This window comes from Alosa pseudoharengus, unplaced genomic scaffold (genome assembly GCF_046254945.1).
Source record: "Alosa pseudoharengus isolate Yale_2024_CS ecotype anadromous, Long Island Sound unplaced genomic scaffold, YU_APseudo_1.1 YU_APseudo_1.1_scf_17, whole genome shotgun sequence".
Lineage (NCBI taxonomy): Eukaryota > Metazoa > Chordata > Actinopteri > Clupeiformes > Clupeidae > Alosa > Alosa pseudoharengus.
In genome coordinates, this window is record NW_027468640.1 from 32,778,253 (window position 1) to 32,791,243 (window position 12,991).

Below are 12,991 nucleotides of genomic sequence, written 5' to 3' on the forward strand. Positions count from 1 at the left end.
AGACAAACAGAAAGAAAAACAGGATGGAGGGATAGTGAAAGAGGGAGAAATGGGAAGGGAGAGAAAGAAAGAAAGAGAGAGAGTCTGATGTGTCTGGCACTAAGGAAGTAGGTCAGGCGTCACATTCATTAACATCCTCACGCCAAACAACATGCCCCTCTCCCCCCCCCCTCTCTATACCACACACACACACATACACACACACACACACACACACACACACACACACACACACACACACACACACACACACACACACACACACACACACACACACACACACACACACTAAAGCATACAATATACACAAGTAAATACACACAAGTAAAACATACAATTGCATAGCACTCTTACATACACACGGTAGCACACACATATGTTCACACACAAAAATATGTATTCTCAGTGGCAAATTCAAACACACACACACACATGCGCATGCACAGACAAACACACACACATGCGCATGCACACACAAACACACACACATGCGCGTGCACACACAAACATACAGCACATGCATCAAACATTCACAATCATTCCCATATGTATTCATCATTACGGGCAGATACACACACACACACACACACACACACACACACACACACACACACACAGACACACACAATGGCAGGTGGAGAACATCAGTAGACTAGAGGAAACATCTTCATCCATTAAACGATGCTCTGGACATTATTCTCTCTTCTCCCAGCTCTGCTGCATTACACTTAAATAAACTTGAGGGGGATGGTGGAAAGAGAGACAGAGAGAGAGAGAGAGGTAAGGAATGGTGGGATATAAAGCAGTGCAGTACAGATAAAACAGCCTCTCCCCAATCAAACCGCTTCCATTCTGTTAACACACTGACAGCTGGATCGATTCCAGCACGCTGTACCCCCTCCTGTGTGTCGGCTGTGGAGCCTAAGCCACACTCTCTCTAACTCTCTCTCTCTCGCTCTCTATCACTCTGTTTTTCCTCTCCCTCTTTTCTGTTAAGTGCCCCACTTTTCCTCCATACTCTTTCTCTATCTCTCCATTTTCTCCGCAACCCCCCCTCTCTTTGCTCCTGGCTTGTACCAAGGTCACACAGAGTTGCATGACAAAGCTACTTCACTTTACCCACCAAACACACACATTCTCTTTCCCGACACACACAGAGAAACACTACAGTAGAGTACTCTCTCTCTCTTTTTTCCTCTTCCTCATTTCCTCTCTCCTTCTCTCCTTCTCTCTGTCAGGTTTTCTTTCTTCTTCCGCTCTCTCTACCTCTGTGCTGCTGTGGCAGTTTCCCAGGGCAGTTACACTTCAGGGGCTGGTCTTTGCATTTGTGTGTGTGTGTGTTTGCATTTGTGTGTGTGTGTGTGTGTGTGTGTGTGGCAGTTTTTCTGCATGTGTGTGCCTGCATTTGCACATCTCACTCATCTCGTACTATCCATGTAAACTATCCAAAGCTTCTATCCAAAACTATCCAAAAAGCTTTTTTGTTAGAACCCCGACATATTTACATACAAAATCTCCCCTAACAGTTTCCATTGTCTATCAATCTGCAGCTACATGGAACCTTTTAATGTCCTTAAGTAAATACATGAATAAATAAATAAATTAGGAGGGTTCTTAAGACTGAGTGGGTTTCCTAGTAGCCGTTAAAAAGCCCAGTTGAGACCAATGGGTCATTGAGCTAATGCCCTTTGTGTCATCTTTTAGCAGCAGGGCTTGGCTAAAGAGCATCACAGTTGAGAAAGACCCTCCACCCAAGGTCAAGTGAGAGGGTCTGAGTCCACTCTACAATTTTTATGGACCCCCATGTCAAATGGGTGATAAGAAAGCTGATAATGCAGGGGCAACAAAAACAAATCAAAGAGGGTGAGTATGGATTTGAATTAGAGAGATGTCAGGGCCCTAAAGGCCAACAGTGGAAATTAAATGAAGATTAACAGCCAAACACATGGTTAAGCTTTAGCTGATCTGTCAAAAGGTCGATGTGATGGTTTCACACCACAGGGGGCGTTTAGTGCACTGTTATGAATATGACTGTGTAATATGATGGACTAAAACAGTGTGACTGTCCAATATAATCAGAAAGAAAGAAAAAAAACTGAAAAATAAACGTTTCAAAGGATTTGAATATTCACTTGGTTCTCTGCATTAAACTCTTATCTCTTCCTTGTTCTTCTTTTGTACACACGTGGCGAGCGGGGGTTTTTTTGTGAGACGACAGAAGCTGCAGGATTGCTTTGATAAGCCACTCTGTGGTAATCTGCTAAATGCACATTTGAATGCGCGCTGAATGGGGAAGCCGGCTGTCGTTTTATGGGATTCACAGAGAACGGCTGGAAGAAAGGACGACAGAAAGGCCACTTCATTTAGAACACAGCGGCAGCACGCGTGCCTTTTTTGAGAATGAGTGAGCGATTCAAGGTTGCTGGTGGGCTACCGTGAAAAGGCACTGATGCATGCGGTCAGGCACAGTGTCTAAACGCTGGCTAGAGACGCAGCGAGAGCGGGAGAGAGGAAGCCGCCTTATCAGCTGGACACAATCACTCTCGGCTGTTTACATTGACCCGTCATCCAGATCAGCGCAATAGGCCTACAATTCTACCAGGACCCCGCAAGGTGGTCTGAAAGCTATTCTGTCTTCAAGCAGGAACATGTTTCCCTAATCTCAGTGAGCAGGCTGTAGGCTACGTCTATTTTGAAATGATTACAATGTTACGATCAAGGAGCTTAACATCCTCTTAGCACAATTACTTTGGGCTAAATGCATGCTTTAGGAAGTACTACTCCAGTGATTTTACATTCTTTTTGCTAACAGCAGGGCCACATTGCCGTTGGGGACAGGAGGGGTTGAAGTTTTGGTGGGGCGCAACACCTTGTTTGGTTTGGACAGTCGTATAAGGAAGGGTGGTCGGTTGGCTGTCCGGATTTGATACAGTCATAGGCGATGAAATTGAGCATGCCCGGAGCCTCCCAGATAAGGACTAATATCGGCATTGCTTGAGCCGCCCAGGCTGCGTGCGAGCAATCTGCCTAGGCAAGGATTTAGAGGTCAGAAGAGCACCCTGTGACGAATAAAAAAAAGTCAGTGTCGAAGAGTGCCTGTGTGCCATCTAGCGGTGGGTGTGAAAAAAACAACAAATGTATTTAGGGAAAATGTGATGACCTATATGAGTCTACTTTTCAAAAAAATATTTCGGTGACCTTGAAGTAAGCAAGAATTTGGCTCACCTTGCCTTCTTGTCTCACTTTGTTTAAATTGTTAAAGTCTGATTATTAAGTATTCAAAAATGATTGATGGATTTCTGTGTTTTTTGGAGGTGCCAGCTGTAGAATGTTTGATTCAGTTGATATTTCAGGCCTTCATATCTGGCTAATTATAGAAGTGAGCACTGTGTTGCAGCCAAATGCAGACTGAGCCTAATACATGTATGCAATCAAACACATTGGCAAGCTACACACGCTCTCTCTCTCTCTCACACACACACACAAACACACACACACGCGCACTGCTCTTTTCTTTGGCTCATTCCAGTCCCTGTATGGCCAGGAGAGAGGATCAATAGCCATTACGCACACTGGTGCCGACAAGCCATTCATTCCCACCCCCCTAGCACAGCACCGGCGATACTCCCCACGGGATGTCTTGTCTCTGCACTGCTGGGTCCAACCAGGGGTGATTACCAACAGACACACGCCGAAATGCCTGTTTGTGCCTCGGATTACTTGTATTGTCCCCCTGCGCCTGCCGCGCGTTAGCCTAGCCTAATGAAAAGCAGCTGATTATGCTGGCCTTGCTTGCTTGCTTGCCTGCCTGCCTCCATGCCTGTGTGAGGCTGAAGGCTTGTTTCGTTTAAGGTCTGTCTGGAGCCCTGGTGTGGACGACGCCTGCATTCACAAGCAGTTTATCGACTGCTGGGGCCTCTGTCTCTCTCTCTCTCTCTCTCTCCGTATGTGTGTGTGTGTGTTTACCTGTGTGAGTGTGTGTGTATGTGTATGTGATTGTGTGTATGTGTCTGTGTGTGTGATTGTGTTTGTGGTGGGATGGAGGTTGGCTTGAGGAAGGAAGCTGTCAAGGTGGCCGTTTGCCTGTAAAGGTCAGGCATTGCTTGGGCGGAAAAAATCCCCAGGGTCTGCATGAACTGAGCTTCAACACATTTGTGTGGCTGCAACAACACATCAAAACTGTACGGAGATGGTCACTGTCCAGTGCGTATACTTCAAGGATAGGGAGTATACTAAGTTCCAGCACATTATATACTACAACCCAAATAGTATTATACTGGTATGCCACATTGAGTATGCTCCTATTAGGCCATGAAAGTCCCCACCAGTGTGTTTTGAGGAAGGAGTTCCGTTGCTGGGTGGCAGTGTGTTTGGGAATCCTATCTGATTCCACCCATAGGCGGACCAGTGACTCCAGAGGTGGAGATGGGAATGCACGAGTGTTCAGGAAAAGTGGTGGTGGCGGCGTTGGGAGGGAGGGGCGTGTAGCGGTGGTGGCGGAAGGGTCAGCATTCCTGCTGTGGGAATGGGAATGCGTTCCACACTAGGAGGAGAGGGAGGGGGGGGGGGGGGCAGCATAATGGTGCTGCTATTGGATGGGGGGGGGGGGTTGGGGTGGACAAGGGTCTTCTCCGAAGGCCAACACAAACAATCGGCACTGTCCCTGGGAAACAGAGCTCCGGCTCCAGAGTTATTTACAGTTATTTATGACCCCGTGAGCCAAGCAGGAAGGAGGCCATGTTTGATCTCGCAAAAGGCTTGGCGCTGGCCTGGCGCAGTTCCGTTGACGCTGACTTAAGAGGACAGGGTTAATTTTTTCTCTCTAATGGAGTGCTCTCTGTGGCACAGTCATCTGAAGGGGAAGCGAGAGCTGATTAGACCAGGGAGTTTGTGGGTGAAACCTCTGAAACCAAAAAAACAAAACAAAATACACAACATAAGGGGGTGATGGGGGCGACTCCTGAACGCTTGTGTGTTATCTGATTACGCCACAGAAGAGCAACCAAATTTGGTAATGGAATGCAAATGAAAGAAATGGTTCAACTCTAACCCTTATTTCTCTCTCTCCTTCTCTCCCTCTCCCTCTCTCCCTCTCTCCCTCTCTCTGTTCTCTCTGTCAGGACCCAGGCGCTGGGATGGTTCCTCGGCTCCAGGACCCGTCGTCTGTTCCACGGCCCGGTCAGAGTAGCTACAACAACATGCTGCTGAAGTCCCAGCTGATACGCAAGCAGCTGGTCAGTGGCCCAGAGCCAATTCCCCTTCCTCAGGCTTCCCTAGCCACCTCCAAAGGCCACGTACCATTGCTCAGAGTGTAGCTGCAGTCGTTAGGGTGTGGATCAAACTGGAAATAGCAAAACAGCAGCAGCAAAGTGCAATGCAACACTCAGACCTTAACAATTCTATATATCTAAGTCAATTCATGTGGTACCATAACAAAGAATAGGCCTACGTCTTAAAGTGCTTTACAGGCTTCAGGTTGAACATGAACCTAAAACATGGGACCTAGATCCTACTGCTTTAACCGTTACTACTGCTGTTCAGTGTGATCCCCATGATATAAGCCACCCGATTTCAATATATGATGTCAGATTGTTGAACTTATGCTAAACTATCATAATATAATATTAAACAAGGAGTGGTCTATAAGATCTCTAAGCAGTGGACTTCAGGACCAAGTGTATTACTGTGTGGACGATTCTACTCGTTGCAAAAAGATTTAGAGAAAAATAGGTCCTTAAGCTTGTTATCCGATAAGAAAAAATCCTCAACGGTTCTTCATTGGGCCTTATGGGTTCCCACGAGTACTAGCTGGAGAACCGTCAAAGGTTCTATATCCTACATTGTTGTTTGAGACCCAGCCAGCCTTGGGTGTGCTATTGCCAAAATAGTATTGATGATAGATTTGTCTGCAGAATGCTGTCAGAAGTTGTTATATTTGTGTGTTCACATAGGCTTACACATATAGAGTATACATCGATGTTTATGCGTATAGCCTATAAATAGACATGTTCATACTGTATCTAGATGTTTATGCATGTAACCTACATACTGTATGTTCATGGTAAGAGTGTTCTTGTGTGTACGCATCGGTGTGTGGATGGGTGCATAGGAGCTGTGTGTGTGTGTGTGTGTGTGTGTGTGTGCGTATGTGTGTGCGTGTGTGTTTGAGAGAGTGTGTGTTTGGTAGGTATTTGTGGAATCTCTCTGATGATTTGGCACAGTCTCAGTGAAGCTTCTCTCTCTCTCTCTTTCTATTTCTCCTGCAGGAGAAGCAAAGACAGATGGAGCAAATGAATGGAGGTCCCATGTCAGACTGCCAGCAGGTGATGCCATTCCAAGGTTCGTTCAAACACTAAAATCACAGTATTCAACGACAACAAATCAAACTGCTGGCATGTGGCTGGCTGATTGTAGCTGGCTTTTAATACTATGTAATCTACTTTTTCTCATATAATATTAAACATTTGCAAAAGCTAAGACTTCACTGACTTCAATCAGCCATATGTAATGTCATGGCACTTGTTATATGTGATTCAAAAGCATAGTTATTCTCTGATCTAATTAAAGTCAGATGATAGCACTGTTTAATCATGCCGGATGAAAGTAATCTTCCATTCAACATATATTATGTTTGAAATTATGAAAAATTAATTTTAATGTGGTTAATATTTAAGTTTCTTTTCCCTCTCTCCCTCTTTTCTGCAGGTGGAGGACGACCTCTACCAGGTGATTGTGGCTATACAATGGGAGGCTCCCAGCCCAACCCCTCGATGCTGACGCATGCCTCCAGTCGGATGGGTCTCCCCCCCGGCTCTCTCAACCAGGTGGGCCCATATGGAAGCCAGGTCATGGGCCCCACTGGCTCTAAACAGCAGGCCCTCTACCACCAAGCCCAAGAGTTTGGCATTCCCATGCGGCCAGCCCAGGGCATGATGGGAATGGGGGGTCCTCCAAGGCAGGTGGTGTCAGCAGCAGCGGTGGCGGCAGCAGCGGCTCACATGGGTCACGGCGGCGTGCGGATGTCTGGGCCAGGGATGGCGGGAGGCGGCATGCCCACACAGCACCTGCGGCAGGCCCTGAGTCACGGCGGCGGCGCTCTTCCCCCTCGGATGCTCTTAACCCCTCAGCAGCAGCAGCAGCAGCAGCAGCAGCAGCAGCAGGCCAAAGCCCAAGCCCAGGCGCAAGCCCAGGCTCAGGCCCAAGCTCAGGCCCAGGCCCAGGCTCACGCACAGTCCCAACTCTGGCAGCACCAACAGTCGCACATGGACCCCTCGGGCCACCAGCACGGCTTCTCCGGCTGCGGGGGGCCCTCCCAGTTCCCTCCCCAGCAGCAGCAGCACGCCCTGCGGACTGGCATGCCGGCCAACTTTGGCCCCCGGGGGCCACCTCCCCAGAACCAGATGACCCTGGCGGTCCGGCACGTGCAGAGGTTCCCGTCGGGGGCCAGCATGGGACCGGGGCAGCCGATGCCCTCCAGGCCCCAGCATAGCCTGCGGCTTCGCGGGCCACTGTCCGCCATGGCCGTGATGAAGCCGGGTGGCCCCTCCATGATGCACCACCCGGCCCACGGCCTAGCGCCTCCCAGCTACCCGTCCTCGGCAGCGGCCGGCAAACACCCCGCCTCGGTGCAGGGGTACGGACCCGGGCACAACCCAGGACACAAACTGCCCCCGTACGACCTGCCCCCGCAGCACCAGAGCAACGGGGGCATGTCGGGGCCGCCCAGAGGACCAGGCAGTGGGGTGGGTGGTGGTGCGGCCGGCGAGGTGGACTTCATAGACACGCTGGTGGGCTCCAACGACGACTGGCTCAACAACCTCACAATGATCGACGAGTACCTGGAACAGAACTCATAGGTGTCTCAGAGGTTGTGGACTCCTTGACTGCTTCACTTGAGAACTGCCATCAGGAGGAGATGGCCCCAAACAAGGCCCCGTCACTCAAACTGCATTACCCCAGAAGTCATGGGTCTAATAGTCTCTGAGAGGGTCTGTAAAGCAGGTCCACTAACCCAGGCATTCGGGTGTGTTAGCTGTTGTGAGTGACTGGTTTGATGGTGCACTGCCAAGCCCCCCCCCCCCCCAGTCCCTCACACACTCCAGCTCATATGCCTGGCCTTGTGCACGTGCCAGTGGCAGGCACAGTTTTGGTCACACGTAGGTATGTGACACAGGTCACACAGTCCTCCTCACCACGTACTGTATTTCATCCATGAGCTGTTAACAGCCACACTATGGCTACCCACTACCAATATTTATACTAATAACGACATTTCAAGTCTCAAAAGCCTGTTGGGAATTGAGTGAATACCGTGTGAATGATTTGGTTTGTTGTTGACACTGCAACAAATGCATTCAGTCAGCATACCTGATCACCTCACTGGCAGATTTTAATTGGTGATACCAAATCACTCGCTTGGTTACAGCTTTGTGTAAACTGGGGTATCCATAGTTACTAATTGGCCAATAGGGGCACAGCGATTTTGCTTGCCACTGTTGCCGTGGCAATGTTCATTTACATTTCCAATTGAAAACAACATATGGGTATTCATAAAGGGGCTTGCATTGTATATAGTGAAATATTTTGTAAAATAGTTTTTTCATAAGTGTAACATACAAAAGAAGTAAACATATTTATACTCCTTTTCTGCAAATAAGTTCCTCCAATTTCCTTTGTAAATAATTACTAAAATGGGATAAATAAAACAAATAAAAACATGATCTGGTATGAAAGAAAAAAAAATAAACCAGAAAATTATAGCAAGAAAAGAAATTGGTATTACATTAGGAGAATCTAATTGTAATTTGATTTTTAAAATATGCAAAACAAGCTAGTTTTCCCCAGTAATACTGTGTATTACAAATGAAATATTTGTTATGTTTTTGACATAACTCAGCTCCTGGTACTTGAGTTTGGCCCAGGTGTTCTTTGTTTTTTTTTTGTTTTCTGTCTTTTTTGTGAGAAAGAGTCAGAGCACACTTCTCTTTTTTACCACCATTGTTGTGAAACTATACAGCACCCTCTCTCTCTCTCTCGCTCTCTCTCTCTGTCTGTCTCTTTCTCTTTGCCTCTCTCTTTTTCTCTTTCTCTCTCGCTCACTCTCATTCTCTCAAGTCCCCACACTCCATTCCTGTACTCACTAGAATTCTCCCTTTATGGTTCCGGCCATTTATAAGACAATGCATCAGACACCAGTGTGTCTGTCTCCTGTTTGGCAACAGGCACGGAAAATCCGGGGAGTTATGGGATCTCTGTGTCCACTGTAGTGCCCGGGGAGGGGGGGGGGAGTAGGGGGTGGAGGGGCAGCAGTGGGCTTTTCATCCGGAGGGAGAAGACAGGCGCTACCTGTGTCCACACTGAAGTGCATATTATTGTTGTGTTTTATCCTCCTGTGTCTTCACACCCTCGCTGGAATCCATACCAGTGAAGTGAGCCCAGCTTGGCCTCTCTTGACGTGTGGTTAACAAAGGTGCCGGTTTTGCATACATTTCCCAGGATTCACTGTGCCAGTTCAAGGTTTATCCATGTCTATGAGTTTTTGTAGCTGAGGAGAAGAAATTAAAGCCATTATAATTTGTGAATATCTGTGATTATGATTTTTTTGTCTTGATATTTTTTAGAGTAAAAAATAAACTATGTAAATGGGAAACAATCTGTCTGTCTCCTCTTTAGCCACACGTTGCATTTTAACCACACTTTGTCCTGCATAAAGATTCAAGACAAAACTCGTCTTTACATTACTGATGGTAATGTATGCAGAAGACATCTCAGTCTTCTGAGCACAAGTCTCCCTCCTTTGTCCATTCTAAAGCCTCAAGGATAGCCCACCCTCTACTGGTCATATGTGGTATTGCATTTCTCTTACATTTTCATGCACCAAACCTCATGTGGATATTTTATGGTTCTGACACCTGGAGCTAAGACTACTCTAATCTCTCTCTCTCTCATACCATGGGTCAGATAAGGTCTCCCCAGCCAAACAGACCCGGAGCCTGGAGTAGTCCGAACACAGACACAAATCATCTAAGTCTGCACCGTTAGGCAGGACATGCTGCAAACTAACTCTGAAAAATAAACACACATGTCCAGAGGTAGATATACATATAGGTTCATATCAGAACGAAGAGAGCTCGTACATAGTGTAAAGGAACACTAACCTCACATGACAATAGTCCCACTGTGCATTTGGAAAACCCCCCTCATCACTCTACACACAGTCCAATATGCTACAATTACACAATTTTTACTTAAGTTGAAGTACAGAAGTACTTGCTTTAAATATTTCTCCTTTAATAATGTATTGTAATGTAATGTTTATTTGGTCATTATAGTAATAGGGTATACAAAATTTGGTCACTCATAGGACTTACATCCAACAAAAACATTTTACCTATTTGCATAACCTTGCAACTGTTCAAATGGATGCAATAATATAATTTAAATCATTATCTTCTACAATAATTTTCTGTTCACAAATCTAAAAACAGTTTAACTGCCAAATATAAAACCAGATAACTCAATTTTGAGTAGATTATTTATCGTTTAATGATGTACACTAAAGATCTAGCTATGTGGTGAATGTCAGGTGATTGTCTAATTTCATTCCAATTTCACAAACACTAGACCACTTCTCAAGTCTCAATTGCAAACAGGTTTGTGTAGTTCTCCCAGGATGTTCTGATGAAGAATCTATTGCCAACAGGTTCATGCAGTTCTCCCAGGCTACATGGGGGATGTTCTGATGAAGAATCTATTGCCAACAGGTTCATGCAGTTCTCCCAGGCTACATGGGGGATGTTCTGATGAAGAATCTATTGCAAACAGGTTAATGTAGTTCTCCCAGGCTACAGTACATGGAGGATGTTCTGATGAAGAATCTATTGCCAACAGGTTTATGCAGTTCTCCCAGGATACATGGGGGATGTTCTGATGAAGAATCTATTGCAAACATGTTAATGTAGTTCTCCCAGGCTACAGTACATGGAGGATGTTCTGATGAAGAATCTATTGTCACCATCATTACCACAGCCAATTCAGCCAAGTATAAATTGGACTATTGGGAAAAACTTCAAGATGGTCAATCGCATTATTGCATTCAAAGACTCAAATGTGATTAAAAGTAACGAATACTTCATGCTCATATTTCAAATGTAGTGGAATCAAAAGTACAGTATTTGTCTTTCAAATGTAATGGAGTAAAAGTCACAAGTTTAAAAAAATATTAATACTCAAGTAAAGTATAGATACTCAAAAATCCTAGGTACAGTAATCAAGTAAATGTACTTAGTTAGTCCACCCCTGACTTTGTTAATTCTATACAGCCCCTTCAGCCTAAAAGCTTGCACCTCTTTATTTTGGATGATTCTCCCTGTCTTCTTGGCAGAATAATTCAGAGTCAACCTGGTTGGAAGGGGAGCAATGGCAAACCTGTTCAGCTGTGGGGATGAATGAGTTGACACCAAGGGCTTCGTTCCCTCCATTCACTGCTGGGAATTGTGACTACATAGTTCAATCTTTGTTATAATCAGACCAGAGGATTTTGCTTCTCATGGTCTGAGAGTTTGTTCATGTACTTTTTGGCAAACTCCCAGTGGGTTGCCATGTACCTTTGGATGAAGAATGGATTCTGTCTGGCCTCTATATAAAGGCCTGATTGGTGAAGTGCTGCACTGATGGTTGTGCCTCTGGCGATGACACATGGTAATGCAGTTTTGAGCAATGTTGCTGGGCAGCCACATAACCGGTTCCAGGTGATCTGATTGGATGATCATGATAATTTGCCTCCTCTGATTAAAGGTCTCCAGAAAGAAAATGTTGCCCACTATGAATGGGAATGTGCTAGAACAACAATACTCTGGAAGAGTGCCATGCCCAGCAATATTGTTCAAAAAGTTGACTTGTATTTCATTAGCTTAGGGTTCTCCTATCTCCACAAAGGATCTCTGCAGTGACTGTTTGGCTCTTTTGTTAGTTGTCTGACCAAGGCCCTTCGTCTTTGATTGCTCAGTTTGTCTTGGCTTTGAGGAAAATTGGCTGTGGTTTTAAATCTCATCTATATGACAATGATGGCAGTTTCCATAATCATGGGCATTTTTAAATGCTGCAGAAATGTTCTTTCCCCAGATCGGTGTCTTGACACAACTGTCTCACAGGCCTTTAGACACTATTCTCTACTTTTCACTCTGACATACACCATCTATTGGGAGACCTTGTATTCTGGTGTATGCCTTTCCTAAGAATGTTCAGTGAATTCCATTGTGTGCATTGCATTCTCATAATTTCTGGGTTACAATACAGTTGCAAAGGCACACACGTGGTTTGGTAGTTCACAAAATAGTTTCGTTGACACACAGAATAAGACCAGTGACAATTTTGCTGTATGATTTTGAGTTGAGTTGAGCTGTATGGTTTTGAATTCATCCTTGATTTTCAGATCAGAGTTAATCATAATCCCACATTTAAGTAGGAATGTAAATTTAACAGTACAGCATTTAAGCAATTTTATAGTCTCTGGAAATGGATAGAAATGCTTAACTCTAATCAGCTGTACAGTCAGTGAGCCATGTTACTCTTTACATTAAGCCTCTACATTTCTTTAACTCAGAATAACAGAATTATTTTAGGAAAGCAGAACTTGCATATTTGTCAGGAGAGAGAGAGAGGGAGGGATAGAGAGAGAGAGAGAGAGACTCTCACACTCTATTTGTGTGAGAAACAGATTTTAAGTCAAGCAGGCCTCATAGTGTGCACAGTTTCAGTTCCTCATCCACACTGATATGAGATGAGTTCACACCTTTTTGAGAGCGAGCCTTTGGCTCCACATGAAAACAAGCATAAAATAGTATATACAGGAAGTTAAGAGACACCACTCGAGTGACAGTTTACCATAATGATTTGTTGTTCTCCTCCTGAAGGGGTCCTTCCTTAGCCTGGAAAAATCCAAACTCATTAACATAGAGTCTGGTGACTCTCGATTGAGAAACGTTTGCAA

General features: G+C 45.4%; 1 protein-coding gene across 1 annotated transcript in view; it reads left to right on the plus strand.

Annotated features, from left to right (window-relative positions):
• Positions 1 to 9,632, plus strand: part of LOC143127693 (uncharacterized) — a 90,491-nt gene extending 80,859 nt beyond the window's left edge. The window contains exons 3-5 of the mRNA XM_076289340.1: positions 5,121 to 5,234; positions 6,267 to 6,339; positions 6,706 to 9,632. Coding sequence (XP_076145455.1) covers positions 5,121 to 5,234; positions 6,267 to 6,339; positions 6,706 to 7,856 — 1,338 coding nt within the window. The 3' untranslated portion in view covers positions 7,857 to 9,632. The remainder of the gene's footprint in view (positions 1 to 5,120; positions 5,235 to 6,266; positions 6,340 to 6,705) is intronic.
• Positions 9,633 to 12,991: the final 3,359 nt, after the last annotated feature.